Source organism: Leptodactylus fuscus, chromosome 2 (genome assembly GCF_031893055.1).
Source record: "Leptodactylus fuscus isolate aLepFus1 chromosome 2, aLepFus1.hap2, whole genome shotgun sequence".
NCBI classification, from domain to species: Eukaryota; Metazoa; Chordata; class Amphibia; order Anura; family Leptodactylidae; genus Leptodactylus; species Leptodactylus fuscus.
The window spans coordinates 59635860-59657685 of record NC_134266.1 but is presented as its reverse complement, the minus strand read 5'-3'; the positions used below and the strand labels follow the sequence as shown (position 1 = coordinate 59657685).

Below are 21826 nucleotides of genomic sequence, written 5' to 3'. Positions count from 1 at the left end.
AGTTGGGAAATTCTTTAAAGGCGCTCTATCAGCAAAATCATGCCCCGCTCGCGAACTGACATTGCTAAAAAAAAATGGCCTGGGCGCATGCGCAGTAGCATGCTGCTTCTACTACGGCTACTGCGCATGCGCCCAGGCCATTTTTTTTAGCAATGTCAGTTGGCGAGCGCCGGAGGAAGACGGGACCTGAGGACATTGCAGGAAGAGGAGGCGTGGATGAAGAAGACGGCGGACCCTAAATGCCCGCCCACCCACCGTGCACGATGGGTAAGTTTATCACATTCTGTTTTAGGGTTTTATTTTAAAACAGGGGGGGGGGGTAGTTTAATATAACTTTTACGGTGGCTGAATAGCCTTTTTAAAGGCTATTCACGCATATGTGGGGCTCTATCAGCATGATTTTGCTGATAGAGCCCCTTTAATATTATCTGTCCCTGTAGGTTTTCTATTTAATAAAAACATTAGTACAATGTGCGCACATGGAAAATGTGCAGAAGTTTTCCCTCTGTAGGATCTATGTGATCAGAATGAGTAGAGGAGAACCTTCTCTATAATGGTCTGTCTCTCGCTAAAAAGCAGCCCAAGGATGGAGCATAATATATAGAGAGAAGTAGTGACCTGTACTGATGTGAATACAGCACTTTGGCTGTTATAGAAAGCTCCAATCTAGCTTCAGCATCACACTAAGCATGCGTTTCTGCTGATATCTGTCTCTCCCTCTACTTACTCTTCCCCTCCCCATTGACTCTTACACACATATGTAACCTCAGTCATGTGACCTGCAACCTCCTTGAGATGGATATTACATCGATTTTTAGAATGAAGGGGATGGGGGGAGCAGGGAAACACCCTAAGCGCAAAGAAGAAATACTCTCTATGATTTATTATAAACTATTTCGGAATTTGCTAAATTTGTTGAAAAGTTAGTGACCGATGTGAATCATTGCTGTCCCATAATCATTCATCTAGAACTTTCTATCTGAGTCATCATACCCAGGGCAGGAAAGCATGAACCATATATTATATTTAGAGATGAGCAAATTTTTCAAAAATTCGATTCTGTATCTTCTACGAATTTTCTGATACAATTGAATTCAAATTAATTTGCGGTAAATTGCATTGAAAAATCAGCTATTTCCTGGCTGCAGAGAGCCTGTATAGTGATGTACAACATTGTGCCCTTCAGTAACACACATGGGGAGTCTGCTGTGGTTTTTAGTAATGTCCCATTAGGGAACCTGAACCATAGATGCCCTGATGGCTGGTTCAGCACTATAGACCGCAATAAACGTGTATTGCAGTCTATAGAGGAAGTCAGCCTATGCAGACACATTGGCTAACTTCCTCACTGCTAGGCAAGATCAACCAGGTACTGGGGCTACTAGCAGCCAGGAGTCACTGACCAGACCTGGGCTGCAGAAGATGTATATTGGCATCCCCCAATCTCGCCACAGGGGAGTGCCTAGGGAGACATGTAGCATGGTGGACCGTGGCATCCAAGACGTTAAAACCCCCGATCGGTTGTTAGCCGTGGGCAGTTGCAAAGGGGTTAAAGGGCTGTGACATCACAAGGCTCGCTGGCTGCTGCTTGGCTACATTTGTGGCATTGTGGGTGATCATGAGTTCCTAGCGTTCCTTGCCCCATGTTCTAACATAGGCAGCAGCCATTTTAGGAAAAAATGTGATTCGTTAGCATGAAGTGTGAGGAAATCCAGATTCGATGTAAATCAAACATTTCCTGAAATTCGGATCGAATTCCACTTCGTCAGCTTTGATTCGCTCATCTCCAATTTTATTTTTATAATTTAGTGCACCCTGCATATCTATGTATTTACGCTTCTTCATATTTGTCAATGCAAACAATATTTCAGCCTTCTGTTTAAGATTATTCTATATTTGCTTATTAGGTTATTTATTATACTAGAAGTACCAGCTAAGGATTACATCCGATATGACAATGTCTGATGTCTCCATAAATCCATAAGCAACAGTTAGGAAATGAAGGATTATATAGGTTACTTTTCACAGTTGTTCAGTCTTACCGGCTTCAATGCATTCTGGAGTTAAACAATAGCGTTCCTTGTGAAAGTTAATAAGTCCTCGAGACGCTGTTAAAAGAAGACAGATTTGCATTAGTTATCACTCTGATGACATTTTGCAGAGTGCTGCATTCTGTAACATACAAATACCTGCTTTGTGCTAAGAACTGGATAGCGAGGAACATTCCCTTTTATGGCGATTACCAGATACCACAATCTGGGTCCCCATTATTGCATACAGATGTTTCTCATGTTCTCTACACCCTTTTCTTGGAGCTATTAGTTTACCTTGTGTTCTTTTTCATACATATCTGCTCTCTTGGCTTTTCTAATTGAGTTTTGTCGAAGATTTTTATAGCAAAACTAGTCACAACAGCATATGGCCCTGACAAGTATACAAAACATTACTGCCTGCAAATTTATTGACACCATTTTCATGTTTCTTTATCCTTAATAGACCCAAATTATGTGCTGATTTTATTATTTTATTAAAGGCACTCACGGGCGGACACTGACTGCAAGGTTTACGTTTCCTGTCAGCAGAAGACGGAAACCCACAAAGCGGAGACCGGGTGCAGATGTTAACTCGGCCTAAGCCATGTTTGTCTTAACTACTCTTTAGGGTCCATTTAAAAGGCCATATAATGGACCCATGCTCTGGGTAGATACTGTAAATAAGTGTAAGAGCAATGCTTCTCGGGGAGACTACAAGGTCACCCCAAAAACTCATGGCATATGGCATTATATACAGGGAGACTATATGGGAGGAAATATGGGAGGAAAATGTGTGTGCGTCTTATAGTCCGAATGCAGCGTGTGCAGCGTCTGTGTCCTGTCTATGAGGAGCAGCACAGAGAGCAGCACGGTGCCTGCCTGCTCTGCCCCTCCTTCCCTGTCTGTGTCGCGTGTTTGCAGGAGCGAGATCTGAGAGGCAGGGAAGTAGGGGCGGGCCAGACAAGTGAAGGAAGCGTGGTTTCAAGCTTGCCGAGAAAACCACGCCTCCTTCTCCCGTCTGGCCCGCCCCTCCTTCACTGCCTCTCAGATCTGGCTCCGGCAATGATGCCACACAGACAGGGAAGGAGGGGCGGGCCAAACGGGAGGAGGAGGCGTGGTTTTCTCGGCAAGCTTGAAACCACGCCTCCTTCACCCGTCTGGCCCGCCCCTCCTTCCCTGTCTGTGTGGCATCATTGCAAGAGCCAGATCTGAGAGGCAGTGAAGGAGGGACGAGCCAGACGGGTGAAAGAGGCGTGGTTTCAAGTTTGCTTAGAAAACCACACCTCCTTCACGCGTCTGGCCCGCCCCTTTTTCTCTTCTTGCATAGCTTCACTGCAGGGTGTCTCTTTCCATCCATGGATGAGATAGATTAGATATAGATAGATAGAAAGACAGACAGACACAGACAGATAGATGGATAGATAGGAGATAGATAGGTAGATGGATGGATAGATAGATAGATAGATAGATAGATAGATAGATAGATAGATAGATAGATAGATAGATAGATAGGAGATAGATAGATAGACAGACAGACAGACACAGACAGATAGATGGATAGATAGATGGATAGATAGGAGATAGATAGAAAGACAGACAGACACAGACAGATAGATGGATGGATAGATAGATGGATAGATAGATGGATAGATAGATGGATAGATAGATAGATAGATAGATAGATAGATAGATAGATAGATAGATAGATAGATAGATAGATAGGAGATAGATAGAAAGACAGACAGACACAGACAGATAGATGGATAGATGGATAGATAGATAGATAGATAGATAGATAGATAGATAGATAGATAGATAGATAGATAGATAGAGATATATGTTCAAATCACCCCCATATCCCTAGAATACATATAAAACAAAAACATTACTGTGAAACACATACACATTTGGTATCCCTGTGTCCGAAAGCCCCCGGTTCTATTTACATTGGTGAAATATTATATTATTAGGTTATTAAATATGGAGCCACTCAGAGAGGTATTTTAGCCTAAAACTGATAGAATAATTCAAGGACACCAAGAAAGTCTCAGGAAATTCTTGAAAATCATACACATAATGTGTAAAATGTGCTAAAGCAGTCTAACAGTAATACGTATGTATTCGAGGTTTTTTTTGCCACAAATGATGCCAGAAGTCTGTCCCGTTTTCATTAGTAAATCTACCCATTGAGTTAAAATCGGAAAACAGAATAAATATAATACACCGAGTTGGTATAATAGGCAGTTCATAGCAAATAAAGGGAAGATGAAACACATGGGGTGCAATAGTAATCCAATACTATTTCCCAATTGTAAATTTTTCGGGCTTTAGTTGAACTCACAAAAAAACCCATATTGTGGCGGCTATGTCGAACAGCACGCATTCCCATACATGAAACTTGGCTGTCAATGAAAGGCAGAAGTTTTAATTAAGTAGCCGGAACTGTCATTCTCCCAACACCCTATCAGCTCTATTATGTTCAGAGTGAAGCCTGGCTCCCCGATGAGCACTGTAAATGCCATATCACCGTATCAATGACGCGATTATGAGCTTTCTGATGTAAAGAGAACAACATGGCAGCCATAGATAGAAAGCCAATTACATCACAATAGTTCATTATTCTACGGTATCTTTACTGGCGTCACAAGCTGGAGAAACATCAGACTGGTGTTCTTTGAAATCAGAATAAGTTGTGAAGCTCTAGCATCTGACAAGTAGGTGGTAAGGGGTCATCCCGACATTGCTATTGGGTTCTTTTGATTTTACATCCAAGTAAACCTCTCAGCACCTTGTCCTTGAGGAAGACACAATACATTACGTGCCGTTGACAACTCAATCCACTTTATGTTGCTAGATAACACAATAAACATGTAACCGTCCCATCTACCTGGTGTATTTCCTATCCTGGAGTCCCATTATACTCAATTTAACTCCATTATAGTGAATGGAAGCCTCCACAATAAAAGATATGTGTCCATAATGGTTTAAGTGTTTAACTTTGTGCTATATAGAAAAGTTTCTGTGGTCACCTTGAACCAAACTTAAATATTTTCTTATCATTTTGATATGAATTATGGGATGTTACATAAAAATACAGTGAAGGGCAATGAGTTTCCTGCGCTGTTTTGTCCAAACAGAAGGCCATATAAAGGGGCACCCAACAGCAGAATGACAGAGAATCCCTCATAGTCTGGGCCTACAATTCTACTAGTATAAGCAAAAATGTTAAACTGTATATGTTTTGTCTAAAGGACTTTACCCAACCTTACATCTATGCTTATCTGAATACATTCAACTACCTAATGTTGTATGGACTCAGAAAAGACGACTTTAAGCTAAGGCCCCACATTGTGGAAACGCAGCTCTTTTTGTTGCAGATTTTGTTGCAGTTTTTGCGCAAAAGCCAGGAGTGGCTGCAAAAGAAATGTGCAATATATAGGAAGTAGAGATGAGCAAACAGTGAAATATTCGAGATTCGATATTCATTTCGAGTAGAGCCTCAATATTCGACTACTCGATCGAATATCGAATCCCATTATAGTCTATGGGAAAAAATGCTTGTTTCAGGGGAAACCACTATTCGACTAAAGGAGAGTCACGAATAGCAGGAGGAGCGCTGTGCAGTTAAAGCGCACGGACCCCATTATAGTCTATAAGGGTCCGTGCGCTTTAACTGCACACCGCTTGCAGTTGCGCTAAAAGGTCAGCTGTCTTGTAACAGCAAGCTTCCAGCTCTCCTGACTAGCAAAGACGAGCCTGCTGCAGAACCAGCGTTGATTTGCCGCAGGCTCATCCTTGCTAGTCAAGAGAGCTGGCAGCTTGCTGTTATGAGGGAGCTTACTTTTTCTCATAGGAATGAATAGACCAGCGTTGATTGGCCAGTGTACAGCATTCGGTCAATCAACGCTGGTCCTGCCGGAGGCTCATCTATGAGGAGGCGGAGTCTAAAATCGGACCACAATGGAGACTGCTGTGGTCCGATCTTAGACTCCGCCTCCTCACAGACGAGCCTCCGGCAGAACCAGCATTGATTTGCTAAATGCTATACACTGTATAGCATTCGGCCGATCAATGCTGGCTCGGAATGGAATATTTACTGTGAATACCTAGTAGTATTCGATCGAGTACGAATATTTCAAATACCTACTCGATTGAATTCTACTCGCTCATCTCTAATAGGAAGGTCTTAAACTTCTATCTTCTGTTCAATCCACTCCTGGCTTTGGCTCAAAAACCTGCAGCAAAATCCGCAACAAAAAAGCTGCATTGCTGCAACATGGGGCTTTAGCCTTTAGGCTCCGTTCTCCATTCGCGTCGCTCATTTAGACACGTATATACGTGTCAGAGCACGGTGCTTCAAAACAGATCCCATTGATTTCAATGGGTGCCGGTTTATGTGCGTAACACATTGAAATCAATGGGAGGCTTTGAAACTCAGTGATTTCAATGTGTTTCGCGCGTAAGCCAGCACCCATTGAAATCAATGGGATCTGTTTTGAAGTGCCATGTTCTGACAAGTGTATACGTGTCTAAATGAGCGGTACGTTACTCTGTGAGAATGGAGCCTAAGAAGGACTATGATTTGTCAGCTAAGAAAATCCTTCACCCACACTACCTCGGCCCCATCTTCTACTTCCTACTTCTCTTTCCCTTCACCAAATTCCCTTTTTGCAGTAGTAACTACAGTATGTATCACCATTACTATAAAGTAAGTCTGTCACCAGGAAACTATATAAAAGCAATCACAGTGCATTGGTCAGAATTCAGCAAACAGCTGTAGGATAGGAAGAGGCTTTAAGGGTCAGCAACTCAAATCTGAATACAGAGCCCTTGGAGGGTATGGCGCACCCCATTGCACCTCACCTTCATTTGCATATTTATATATATAAAAAAAAAGTTTTTAGATTTAATAGCCACAACAAAGTCCAGTGCTTACAAAAAGAAAATGCAAAAAAAGACAAACACAAGCAAACAGTATATAAAATAAAAGGGAACCAAATAAACAAATAGACCTCTTTTTAAGTCTGGCTGTGGAGATTGGTTACTAACCAAACTATAACATTTCAAAGTAACATATAGGCGTGATATCACCCCTATCAACCCTATGGATTGTAAATTGGAAATAACATATACATTAGAAATTAGAGATGAGCGAACAGTAAAATGTTCGAGGTTCGATATTCGTTTAAAGTAGCCCCTCAATATTCGACTACTCGAATCGAATATCGAACCCTATTATAGTCTATGGGGGGAAAATGCTCGTTTCAGGGGTAGGCAACATTCGATCAAATTATACTTACCAAGCCCACGAGTGAGGGTCAGGCTGGATCCTCCGAGCAGTCTTCTCCATGCAGCGTCCCCGCGGCATCTTCCGGCTCTGAATTCACTCTGTCAGGCATCGGGCCTGGGCAGAGCCGACTGGGCATGCCCACACTACAAGCGGACATGCGCAGTCAGCTCTGCCCAGGCCCGATGCCTGGCAGCGTGAATTCAGAGCCGGGAGACGCCGCGGGGAAGCTGCACGGAGAAGACTTCTAAAGGTAGGAGAAGAACCAGCGTTGATTGGCCGACTGTATAGCATTCGGCCAATCAATGCTGGTTCTGCATCAAACTTTTACATTCGAATAGCAAGTGGTACTCGATCGAGTACGAGTATTTCGAATACCATAGTATTCAATCGAATACCTACTCGATCGAGTACCACTCGCTATTCGAATGTAAAAGTTCGATGCAGAACCAGCATTTAAATTAAAAAATCAAAAATGAGGTCCTCGGAGTGCCGGTCAATAATTTTAAGGCTGATGACCCCTATGCTAAAGTCATATACCACAAACCGTAACACAAAAGTGCTGCCAACAGATGCATCAGGATACATGTGGTTACTGCTATTTCCTGGGACACAGCTGTACTTGCCCATTAGAAGCAATGAAAGTGCATGTGCAGCCCCCAGTTAGCAGTAAATGTAAGTGTCCAGGAGCACTGTATGGCAGCATCCTTATGGTGGAAACACACTATGTATCTGGATGCAGCTATATTCTTAAGCCACTGGAACTTTTCTTTTGATGTAAAGCTGCATTCACATGGTGCATTTTTGCCTATATTTTTTGTACAAAAACACTCCGTTATACAAAATAATATCCCATAGCAGCCCTTGCACATGTTACTATGTCCCATAGCAGCCCCTGTACAAAGTATTATGTCCCATAGAGGCCCCTGCACATGGCATTATGTCCCATAGCAGCCCCCGCAAACAGTATTATGCCCCATAGCCATAGTAGCCCCTGTATATGATATTATGTCTCATAACGGCCGCTGCACACGATATTATGTCTAATAGCGGCCCCTGAACATGGTATTGTCTTATGGCGGCCCCTGCAAAACAGTATTATGTCTCATTACAGCCCCTGCACACGGTATTATTTCACATAGTGGCCCCTGCACGTGGTATTATGTCTCATGGCGGCCCCTGCAAAACAGTATTATGTCTCATTGCAGCCCCTGCACATGGTATTATTTCACATAGTGGCCCCTGCACGTGGTATTATGTCTCATTGCGGATCCTGCACACAGTATAATATTCCATCTTTTATAATATTCCAATTTTTGCCACTCACTAGCTATTATAATACTGTGGGGGCCAACAGAAGTGAGAAATATAAAAGATAATGTTACTCACCTTCCCTGCACAATGCAGCAACTCTGTTCTCTGCAGTGCTTCTATCTGATTTCTGTGACTGCTGATTTGGTCTCAGGGGTCACGTCGGCGCCATTATACGTAATGACGCCGACATGAACTCTGAGGCGTTATCAGTGGTCTCTTCAGGCAGAAGCGCCAGAAGAAAACAGAGCCCAGGGGCAAAATGGTGGCTCAGTGGTTAGCAGTGCAGCCTTATAGCGCTGGAATCCTGGATTCAAATCCCACCAGGAGCAACATCTGTAAGGAGTTTGTATGTTCTCCCCGTGTTTGCGTTGATTTCCTCCCATTCTACAAAGACCTACTGGTACTGCCAGTGAAATGAGTCTTACATGCCACTCCCTGGGGTTGGCGACCCCTGCACTTAGTATATACTACTAGATGTATAAGATTCTCATACACCATGCTGTACCTCTAGAAATCTTATTAGTCTTAGAATTATTGTAAATTAGATAAAGGTCCACATACACACAGCCTAGGCATTAACATAAAGAACTATTTTTTTTTAATGGAAAGTAGGCAAGTTGTTTTGTAACTGATGACATACTTTCCAGAAACATCTGAACATAGAAGTCGCAGAAGTAGAAGGAGAAGCCAACTGAGTGCTTCAAGATAGAGCAACATTCAGTACCATCTGTGTTTCTTATAAAAATTTACTGGACTGTACAGTATCCAATAAAACTGATGTAGATAAAGATGGTCACAGCAATTATTATTTATGGTTTATTTCCTAAAGCCAGCCATACATTTCAGATATAGAAATAAAAAAAAGAAACAGGTATAGCTTATATACTTTATACTGCTTGTTCACTGCTGATACTCCTGACTTTACCATAAATCTGTAAGCTTGGCTTAGCATCAGATATTAGGCTTAACTCTTATGGGAATAAAAAAAAATAAAATTGGACATGATAAAAGCTCAGTCCGTCTCTTCCTGACTGTTTTTAGGGGAGGACTATTCGAACGAATATCGAATCCCATTATAGTCTATGGGGAAAAATGCTTCGTTTCAGGGGAAACCACTATTCAACTCAAGAGAGTCACCAACAGGGCCGCCGATAGGCCAGTACTACTGCTACTGGCGTCAGGGGCCCGGCCAAATTTTAAAATGGGGGGGGCCCGGGCCCCCTGGCGCCGGCAGCAGTCGGCAGATCTGAGTTGAGCACATACGCGGCTGAAGCGAGGAGCTGACACAGGTCAGCTCCTCGCTTCGCCGCTACCGCCTGTCTCGCTGACATATATGCGGCTGAAGCGAGGAGCTGACCTGTGTCAGCTCCTCACTTCGCCGCTGCCGCCTCTCTCGGTGACACATATGCGGCTGAGCCGGAACCCGGCTCAGCCGCAGATGTGTCAGCGAGAGAGGCGGCAGCGGCGAAGTGAGGAGCTGACACAGGTCAGCTCCTCGCTTCAGCCGCATATGTGTCAGCGAGAGAGACACCCAGCGGCGAAGCGTGGAGCTGACCCGTGTCAGCTCCTTCCTTCAGCCGCATGTGTCAGCGAGAGAGACGCGCAGAGAGCGGCGAGGGAGCGGAGGAGAAGGTAAGTTTAATGTGGAGGTGGAACGTGAATCGGGGGGCAGATGAAAGAGAGGACGGAATGACACTGGGGCAGATGAAGGAGGGGACGGCATGACACTGTGGGGACATGAATCTGGGGCAGAAATGGAGAGGACATGAATCTGGGGGCAGAGATGGAGGGACATGAATCTGGGGGCAGAGATGGAGGGACATGAATCTGGGGGCAGAGATGGGGGACATGAATCTGGGGGCAGAGATGGAGGGGGTACATGAATCTGGGGGGACATGAATCTGGGGGCAGAGATGGAGGGGACATGAAACTGGGGGCAGAGATGTGGGGACATGAATCTAGGGGCAGAGATGGAAGGGGGACCTGAAACTGGGGGCAGATGAAGGGTGTATATGAAACTGGGGGAGAGATAGAGGGGGGACATATAATTTACGGGTGACTGTAGGAGGATTATACTGTGTGCAGGCACATGAAAAATTAACGAGTGGGCGGAGTCAACACAAAAGTGGGCGGGGCTAAATGTGCTGCGGCGCGCAAAGCAAAAATGGCAGGGGAGGGGGGGGGGCCCAGACACTTAGGCTGTATGGGGCCCCAAAATTCCTGATGGCGGCCCTGGTCACCAAGTCCACTATGACACCTCAGCAAATGATGCCAACACCCTGGAATGCAACTGGGACAGCAGGGGAAGCATGTCTGGGGGCATCTAACATGCCCAAGTCCCTGTATTACGCCACTAATAATGCAGGAGCTGACTTTTTCCCATAGGAAGGCATTGACCAGCGTTGATTGGCCAAATGCCATACAGTGTACAGCATTCGGCCAATCAGCGCTGGTTCTGCCGGAGGCTCATCTGTGAGGAGGCAGAGTCTAAGATCGGACCACAATGGAGACTGCTGTGGTCCGATCTTAGACTCCGCCTCCTCACAGACGAGCCTCCGGCAGAACCAGTGTTGGTTGACCGAATGCTGTACACTGTATGGCATTCGGCCAATCAACGCTGGTCAATGCATTCCTATGAGAAAAAGTCAGCTCCAGCATAACCCAAGCTGACAGGGATCCCGACTAGCATATATTGGGCTGCCACGAGATAGAGCCCCAAAGAGCTGTTTGAGTAACATTCCCACCTAAATAAAGCTAATTCCTAGCTAACCCTGCCTGTACATCTATCCCTGTCTCACAGTCACATAGTTCACAGTCTCATATGAACCGAATCTGAAATCCACCATTCGTATAAAGTGGAGGTCATCTGATTTAGTTAGCCAATTATTTTTTCTGATTTTTTTTTCTGATACCTACGTTGTCGTAGTTTCTGTCCCACCTCCCTTGCACAGTTATTGGTGCAAAGAAAGCGCCAGGGTAGGTGGGAGGGGATACGAATTTTATAGTGCGTTTGCCGCGTGGTATTCGATTGGAATCGAATATCTCGAACAGCCTGATATTCAATCAAATACCAATTCGCTCGAACGCCGTTCGCTCATCTCTAAACACTACATTTTTAGTCATTTTGAAATATCAGTGATAGTTTGATACATGGGTTCCCAAAGTGTGGGGGTCATGTAAAGACCTCCAGGGGGTTACACATGACATGACCCTCCATCAGCAGACATATCTGGAGCAGATCATTGCACAGCCTTTTGGACATGGAGAGGAAGGCAGAAAAGTCTGAGATATAGACTAACGATTACCGTTGGAGCACGGTATAGGAGTCACTTGTTAGCACACAGATGGTTGATGGGCAGTTGCACAGTCCACAGAAAGACTTGTGGGTAGGCAAACAGGTAGTGTATGAGAACATATAGTCACAAGAGCCAATGAATGTTCAGGACATTGAGGACATTTATTAGCTCTGGCTAGTCATCCAACATCCTTCTCCATTGATCCCTGTGGAAATGCAACTCATGAGGTGCTCCTTAACCACTTCCCACCAGTGACATTTTTTGATTTTCATTTTTAACTATAAAGGGGTTGTCCCATCACAAGGATCCTATCTATACTGCTTGTTAATGTGGATTTAAGACTTTTCCTAAATACACTGTTTCAGCTCAGCAAAACTGCTTTGTTTGTCCACTATGTTAATTTATTCACTTCATTGTTGACACAGCATTTCTATGGCCCTTGGGATTATCTTACAACACTAACAGAGGAACAAATTACCAACAATGTGTGTGGAGATAACAGTTATTACTCAAACAAGACTACCACACAAAACAAATTGTATTAAATATCAAAAATATTCTTTATTAAGTATTACTAAAATTAAACAAAAAGACATAATTTAGATACACATAATTTTTGGGGAGATGTAATAATCAATTAATACCAGAGATCAGAATCTGGTGTAAGGATGGTGGACAGCCATAATTCATGCATAACTAACATACATAGGGTAAAGTTCACATATCATAGGTAACATAATTATTTTAAGAAGGAAAGACATTTCCAACATACCCATATAAATTGTAAACCTTAAATGGAACCCACCTCAGTAGAATATCCATATAAACAATAATAGTGGCTAGTATCCACACATATCCTTACCAGTAAGAAAAACGCCCGACGCGCGTTTCACCCACCTACCAGTGAGCTTCGTCAGGGGACCTTGGGATTATCTGCTTATTTCCCAAGTGATGTAGCTGCCTGCTCTCAGGGGAGAGGGAGGGGGAGCTAAGTGCACAGGAGCCAGCCTGTGTCTGTAGCTGTTCCTGTGTCTGCACCACCCATGTGACCTAGCTTCCTGCTCTCAGATAAAGGAGGGGGGAAATGAGTGCTGCTTTTTTATATAAAACAGTCAAAATCCTAGTGGGACCTGGTCCCTCTTCTCACTAGGATATAGCTTTCTTATATAGAGTAGGCTAAGGGCTAGTTCACACGTGAGTATAAGGGGAGGTTTTTGACAGCGGATTTCGCGTCCAAAACCTCCCCTTATAATGGTGGTCTATGGAGACCGCCGGGCTTCTGTTCTCCGCTAGCGGCGAGCTGCTGCTAGCGGAGAAAAGAAAGGACATGTCCTTTCTTCAGGCGGAAGCCGCGCAGGCTCAGCCGCGCGGCTTCCGCCCCCGGCAGCTCCCTGCTATGTCGGCTCATTCATTTGAGCCGACAGCAGAGGGTTAAGCCGCGACAGCGATGGTCGCGGCGGGCGGGTTTTGACAAGAGAGAGACGCGGCTCGCCGCGTCTCTCTCTGTGTCAAAACCCGCGCGGGCAGTTCACGTGTGAACTAGCCCTAAAAGCTAGTGGACAGAAGGACCTGGTCCTTTAGCCCACTAGGATTTAGCCGACTCTATATAGAACAAGCTAAATCCAAGTGTTATAGCAGCAGCGAAGACTGGTGAGCAAAGGACATGGGAATACCCCTTTAAGGTTGAGTTCACAAGGAGTTTTTTGGTCAGGATTTTGAGGATGAATTTGCATCAAAATCCTGACCAAAAGGACGGCTGCCTTTGATTTCAATGTGAGCCGGTCGTTTCTTTTTTCCAGGAGCCATTTGTTCTGGACATGCTCATTCTTCCCGACTAGGCTCAGTCATTTGGGCTTAATACGGATCGCAGTGCACTGCAACGGCATCCAGTTGTGGCTGCCCTGTATTTTGGACCGGAACCTGAGGCGGCCTCCGCGTCAAATTCCAATCCAAAATACTCCGTCTGAACTCAACCTAATACGTGTTCTAGGTAAAAGGGGGTGATTTGAACTTGGACCTCAGGGAGAGTGATAACTATGCATTACAATTATAATGAGGATAATGAAAAAGAATAAAAAGGTATTCAATCCAAATTTTTATAATCCCACAGAAAGTCAGTGATAAATGACCCATGTATTGACTTGTTTTAACAATTACAGAGCCATAAAGATCATAAATTGTCCATTTTCAGAATAATATTGAAAGACAAATGTTATTGTTTGTATAAAAAAAAAGATGTACAATTTACAAGTAGGACCGAGGGCTTCTGGAGCCAGGAGAGGTAAGTAACAGTGTTTTTTTATGTTCCCTCACCTCTCCTACCCCTCCCATGATTATACTCGGGGGTCTGATAGGACCCCCCAGGTATAACGATAGCTGTGTTTTTGGGGTTCTTTATACCAGAATGCTGAAAGACAGTTTGTCTTATACTGGAACTGAGTTCCGGCGTGTTCCGGCCCAATTTAAGCACTGAATATAATGCTGAAAAAAAAATAAAACATACTTGTATACTATACTGTAAACGATGCAGCAAATACACTGCAACAGCACTAAAACAGAAAATGACTAAGGTTTATGCACACAATAAAAAATGGCATGAGAGGGGCGTTATGTTTTTTTTTTAACAGCCATCACACAACCATTTTCAAAACAATGAAAGCCTATGGCCGTATTCACATGTCTGTTTGCTAGCACATCCATTAAACAATAGGACATGGGTTCATTTGTATTGACTGTTAAAAACAGATTTGCATCTAAGTGACAGTGTAAAAACGGATCGGTGGTTTGGGTTAAAAAACGACCAATGAAGTTCATACGTTCCTTTAAGGCTGGGGCCCCACATGGAGTGTCTGCTGCAGTTTGGGTGGGGAAAAAAACACTGTGTTTTATAGTCACATTATAATGGATGGGATTCTAGTGAATCCCATCCCCACACTACGGGAAAGTACGCACAGCAGACACGTTGCGGTTTTGGAAATCGCAGCATGTCAATTATAGGTACGGAAACGCTGGCGTTTTCCTATAGGTATAACGGAAACAGAAACCGTGGTGGCAACTCATCGCTGTTTATCTCTCAGCGCTTTTTTTTTTGCTGTGGCCCGCTACATGAGGCCTCAGCCTAAAGGACAGTTAAAAACAGATGACAAACGGATGTTAGAGATCGTCAGGCGGCTGGGAAATGGATATTGAAACCCCATCTATTGTCTAGATTTCCATAGGACTGCAGGAAACCTACCACACTGTCTGGATGAGTTATCACAGTTCAAAAAGACTATTCACTAGCAAATCCAGCTCTGCTACTTCTAGATCTCTAATAAACTCGTCAGATTTGATACGTTTGTGTAATGAATCTGATGAGAAGATGAAGGGATAAGGTCACATGTGACACGCACTGGGCAGTGGAGAAATAAAAGGCATTTAGCAGGGTAATGTCATTGTGGTGGCTAATGTGGTCCTGTTGTCTTCCACTGTGTGAACTCCGGCCTGGCACAGATTCTGCAGAGCAATGCAGAAAGCTCTTGTCATGTGTGGTGCGTTTGATGTGATTTCTGAAGAGCACTTCCTGTCACAAAAGCCCGATTATCTGCTACATTACTTCAGATAGGGTCAGTCACGCCTCAGGAGACTGAAAAAATATTTTGACAGGCATAGAATGTGCCACAATAAGGGTCATTCATCAAAAACTCCTGCATGCAAAGCAAGGCCAGAAACCTGACGCACGAGCACTAGAGTTACCGCCGGGCACCTGTCTGCTTCCTCTACACACGGCTTTTCAGTACTAGGAAGTAATTCAATTGGTTTGGGCTGCGACAGCGATATATTTAGTTTAGTTTACATTACACTGAATAGCGGATATTTTATTAAACTCTGGCTTGCATAGTAAAGAACCATGATATGTTGCTGAATAGTATCATTGCTATAGCTCATATTGTATCTATACATCAGAGTATACATTAACTACAGTCTAGAAGGCTGCTGAGATATACCGGGGTACTTAGCAGCTTTACAGAGGTTCCTAGTGTCAAATATTTCAATTTATGGCACAATTTGGCCAATTTTGCACCAAAAATTGTGACTTTTTGATATTTTGCACTCCACATAACACTTTCCTATAAAGTGGATGTGTTTGGGTATGGCTTTCCCCTGACCATAATTTACATCATCTACATGATAATATAGCAGTTACCTACATCTAAGTATACATAACCTACAGTATGGAAAGTGATGACATCACAACCCGTTACAGAGCAAAAGGAAAGTATGAAGCAGGGCGGTGAGTAAAGAATATAGATCATTAAACATCTTGGGGTATGGGGGCAGTGTGAATGCCATTATTCTGAGAGTGGGGGCCACTTTACTGAACGTGGGGTCAATATTTTTCATGGGGGCCATTATATTACACGTGAGGTCAGCAAGCATAGGGACCATTATATTACATGTAGGGGCACTGTGGAGGCTATTATATTACATGTGAGGTCAGCGAGCGTAGGGACCAATATATTACATGTGGGGGCACTGTGGGGGCCATAATATTACACGTGAGGTTAGCAAGCGAAGGGACCAATATATTACATGTGGGGGCACTGTGGGGGCCATTATATTACACGTGAGGTTAGCAAGCGAAGAGACCATTATAATACATGTGGGGCACTGGGGGGCCATTATATTACACGTGAGGTCAGCGAGCGTAGGGACCAATATATTACATGTGGGGGCACTGTGGGGGCCATGATATTACACGTGAGGTTAGCAAGCGAAGGGACCATTATAATACATGTGGGGCACTGGGGGGACATTATATTACACGTGAGGTCAGCGAGCGTAGGGACCATTATACCTGTGGGGGCCATTATATTACACGTGAAGTCAGCAAGCATAGGGACCAATATATTACATGTGGGACTATTGTATTACTTGTAGAGCACTGAAGGGGTCATTCGAAGTACAAGGGTCATTATTACTACATATGTGAGCATTGAGGGGGCCATTACATAACTTCTGACTGAGGCTCCAAGCGAAGCCTTATTTTGTTAATATTTATAAGTCATCACTTCTTTCGGGATACACGGTTGGAATTTTTTTCATTGGCGGTACTTTGCTTGAAAGAGTTGAAAAACACTACTCTAGGACATAAAGGTTTCTGATTCTGATGTGCTATTATGCCAAGGTGCATTAAGGGGGTTATTATGATCATTGATGAAAAAATGGTCACCTCATGGAGTCTACAACCAGCTCTCCATCTCTTCCAAACCACTCGTGGCCAAAATCTCCACTTGGCCTAAGCAAAGCAGGTGTGAGTTTACTTCATCATGCCATTCTATGGCACTCTATCACTTCTGCCTTAATATAGTGAAAAACTGCAACTTTTAAGGAGGTGATTGAGTTAACCTCCTTAGACTCCAGTCTAAGGGTAAGTTCACATGGAGATTTTTTGGACCGGAACCTGAAGAGGAGTCCACCTCAGGTTCCGGTCCAAAAGACGGGTCGCCACGACTAAAAGCTGGTGCACTGCAACCGCATCAAGTCACGCACTCCGCTCTGGATTAGGCCCAATGATTGGGCCTAGTCCGGAGGAGGGTGTGTCTTCAGGCCATATCGTGAGGCGACTCGGCCTGAAGATTGAGCAATGAGCGCTTTTTTTTCTGGGAGCCGGAAGAAACAGCTCCTGGAAATAAGAACTGACCAGCTCCCATTGAAAGTGGGGATGAATATGGCCTCAAAATCCTGACCAAAAAACTCAGTGTGAACTTACTCTTAGGTAGAGCTAGTAGTGACCATACACTGAGTTTCTGAAGATGATTGCTGTCATCTCATTAGGAACAACGTTAATTCTATTTATTGTACATTTTGCTATTGTGTGTTGTAGACTTTCAATTATCCAAATTGAGTTTTTCTGTTTTCTGCATTTTTTGCAGGTACCTTGTGGAAAGACAAAATGTTGGTTGCACCAAAGATTTGTCCCTCAGGAGAAGTTCTGGAGGAATCTCCAAGGAAATGACCATGCTCTGGCTGTGGCATGATGATGGGCTTTGGCCGCTGTTTAAGAGATGGATCTTTGTGCCTTTTCATGGAGTCCATTCAGGTAAGTCAGTAGTGTCCCTGGGAAGGAGCCACTATGACACAGTAACGTCCGGGACATAAAGAACATCTGGTGGTTTCTTTGACCCGACTACACAACATGGTATGCACATGGTATGAACACAACAGTGTGTGCATGAATCATGTGGAGAGAAAAGTAGTTCAAGCAGCACTTTTCTCTCCTTATGATTTATGCGGACACCACGCGGAAAACTCACGGACCCCATTATAGTCTATGGGGTCCATGTGGTTTCACAGCTAACCGCTTTTTAATGTGTTTAGTATTCTGTTTGAACAGAATACCGAACGCAGATGTAAACCAGGCCTAAGGTGTGAAGAGAGGCACAACATCTTATCTCATGTGCCAGATCATTTAGCTTTGATCCCGATCTTCTAACAACTGATATCTCTCTATGAAGCTAAAGCCCCACGTAATGAAAGTGCTGCATTTTACAGTACCCACATAGTGGATGGGATTCTGACTCATCCCTTCCACACACTACAGAAAACAATCCAAAAAGCCAGCATTTTTTAAAATCACAGCATGTCAATTATACCTGTGGAAATACGAGCATTTTCCGTAATATGGGTAGAAAGTCCGCAGAGGAACATTCTATGAAAATGCAATAAAAAACACTGCGGAAACAATACGTGATGCGTTAATGCTGCGTTTCTTTCTGAAGTGTTTTTTTGCTGCATTTCACTAGGTGAAGTCTTAGCCTAAAAGGGGTCTCTGGTGTAGAAAAATTATTTTCATATTAGGTCATTCTGATTCTGCAGAGTCTTATGATCAGGGTCCTTATATTATGGAGAGTGGGTGTAGAGAGTGTCTCTCACTCTGGTGGACCTGTCTTGTCCTGCACTACACAGGCAATCCACTCAATGATCTTTAGTTTTCCTTGTTTTAGTGCTGAAAACTTGGCAGAGCTAGAAAAGTTGGCGTCAATGACTGGAAACGTGCCGCTGATAGACATCTAGTACTCTCAGACCACATGTGAACAGCGCCCCAGAACTCTGCCATATACATAGGCATCTTGTGCACTTATCTACAATGCATTTATATCTAACAATAAGGCGTCATGCACATGACCATGTTTGCTATCCGACGTTCTTCCAGGAGTCTGTTGTAATTTTTTAGAGTATTATCAATTCAGACCCATTAGACCCAGAAGACATTTGGCTTAGACTCAGATACTACACTCGGTCTACATGAAGCCTAAGTGTTAACATTAATTGGAAAATATATTTTTTCTATTTTCCTATATAGCACCAATATACTCTTCATCGCTGTACAGAGATTGTCCTCAGTCACATGCCTGTCTCTAATATTAGTTCCCCTTTGTACACACATTAGGTACATTACATTGGTCTGGACAGACTAAGCATGCTAGTTTTTCTATATCTATGACATGAAACTATGGATTCTTATTCTGATCCTCCAAAGGAAAACCATTCTAGCTATTTCAGATCACTTGCAATGTATGACAGATACAGAAAAACATTGAAGTACTGATATCATTGGAATAAAATTGACAAGTGTGTGGCCATGTATAGATCTGGTACCAATCTGGTCTTTGTGCATATATGGCAGCACATGAAAGGGGAAAGTCTAAGAGCTGTTGAGGGAACTGTTATCCATGCAGTGTTCTTGTGTGAGCAGATCTAATATAGAATAAGCCTTTTCCATACAGTACACATCCCAGGATGTATAAGTTACTTCCACATGTCCTGCCATCAGTGTATAAAGACAGAAGTGATAAAGTTCACATTAGCCTATGTCAGAGTTCTACATTATGTCAGGAGGGTCACTCAATATATACATCCACTGTAAGCCTGAATGTATGCCAATGTATATACATTTAGTAGGATGCATCTCTGATAGGCTTGCATTATAATTGCATTGCATTGTACGGTATCACTTTGCATAGAATAGTGTAGTCTACCATGCTACTCCATACCGTAAAAAAACTCATATCAAAGCACATTTGTACACTGCTTGGTCCTCCTAAATGGAGCCCTATGGATGGGTTTACCCTGCGTATAAACCACACACAGGCTCTTGAGCGCAGCCTTAGAAGACTGCAGCCCATTCAGTCCCAGCATCTGAGCATCATTACTCTGTAACATAGGAAGTCTTTAATACAGCTTTGTTACTGGGACAATTTCTGCATTTCTTAAAATGGAACCAGATGGATGTGAAAACCAATCCTCCTGCTCCAAACATATTTATATGCATTTTAACTATTTCTTCCCATTAATGGATCGACAATTCCCAAATTGGTTTTAGAAACCGATCGTAGCATTCATATATCATATATTTTTTTCTATGTCTTCTTTCACTTCAATTAAAAAATATTAAATGATACTTCTATGTGATGTTAAGAACAGATTGTAATAGAATCGATGCAGACTAGGTAAGATAGTGTCCATTTACAATACATTAGACAGAACTGGACCCCTAATCTAATCCTAAATCTAAGGCTTAACTATAACTATTGCATTTACCTGTTTGCAGTTACACGCCACTGCCATTGTGATGCTTAACACTTCCCCTTTTATATATTGGGCATGTACTGTATTCCATCCCTGCATTTATTCCATAGTTCATTCATTTATGTGTATTTTACTATTTGCAAACATCTCCATGTACTTCTTTTTCCACAAGTTGTGCTAATAGTTACTTACCTAGTATAAGGAGTAACGCCAGGATCCCTGTCACACATATGAAGATAGCCAGGGCTATTTTCATTGCTCTACTTGCAGAACTTTTCTTGCCTGACTTTGAAGTGCCCATGTCTTCTCCTTCCATAGACTGCTTGTGAGTGAATTGCCTGAGGAGAAATTTCCTTCTTCCTCTAATTTCCTCTTGAGAGTTTTTAATCACCAGCCCATGTTCTAAGAGATCTTCCTGCCCTTACGTCTTCTTCATAGTGTACACATCTTTACAAGTTTTTAGTCATCAGACTCTGTCTCTCCTCCTTCTATAGAGGGGTGGGGGGAATGGAGCACAATAAAAAAACAAGGGCTTTCCCTATCCCTCCTCTTTTGGAAAAAAAAATCTACACACAGTTCACCGGCTGGGACTTGCCAAAATGAATGGTGACTTTTCATATTCACAAAACTTGTGTGTTCTGTAAAGTATGCCGGAGTACGAGGCTGTCATGTCAGCTGCAGAGTGTCTACATATTGCTGGCTTGGTGGTTGGAAGAGCATGGAGTTGGAAGGAAGTGTATATGGCGTGTCAGACACATCTTGTAACATTGTGTTCACTTACAGTTCATAAACTTAAGACCTAGTACGGTTAAGCTTTTTCTTATCTCTAGTTGTTAAGTGTCACGGGATGGTTAGAGTCTATACTATAGGCAATGTGTAATATATATTTCATGTGGAATGTATTCTCTAACCTGTTGTATACATCAATGTGTAGTTGGCTGATTAGGGTCTAGTGTGTTAGCACATTGTATGCAAATACCTCTAACTAGTGAGGACAATGGGTGGAGATAATCTGATCGGTGTCTCCAAGAAGATGTTGGACTGTGCATTGTCCATAGTAGACAGGGAGTCTGCTCTCCTTGGTATAGGTGAGGGGGGAAGGATCTGTGACTCAGCCCTTCCCACCCACAGATAGAGGAAGTAACAGTCTTAGTATATAGTTGTAGCTTGCAGTTAGTATGTGTTAGCCGGCCTGTGCACAGCTCTGCAGAGAGCCAGGACTTAGTTACAGGACCAAGGAACCAAAGTTATCATTGGATTGTGACTTCTGTGGACTTATTGTTATTACGGTTGATGTGACCGCCGCCGGCTACTAACTTTGTGGA

General features: G+C 43.3%; 1 protein-coding gene across 2 annotated transcripts in view; it reads right to left on the bottom strand.

The window, feature by feature from the left end:
• The window catches only part of PHEX (phosphate regulating endopeptidase X-linked), a 168686-nt gene extending 147704 nt beyond the window's left edge, over window positions 1–20982 (bottom strand). Inside the window, exons 1-2 of one of the 2 annotated variants that reach the window (XM_075263828.1) lie at window positions 20694–20982; window positions 2043–2108 (exon numbers count right to left, since the gene is read on the bottom strand). In XM_075263828.1, coding sequence (XP_075119929.1) covers window positions 2043–2108; window positions 20694–20817 — 190 coding nt within the window. In that variant the 5' untranslated portion in view covers window positions 20818–20982. Of the gene's footprint in view, window positions 1–2042; window positions 2109–2189; window positions 2239–20693 lie in introns of those variants that run through there. The other variant, XM_075263829.1, reaches the window with a different exon arrangement.
• Between the last annotated feature and the right edge of the window lie 844 nt (window positions 20983–21826).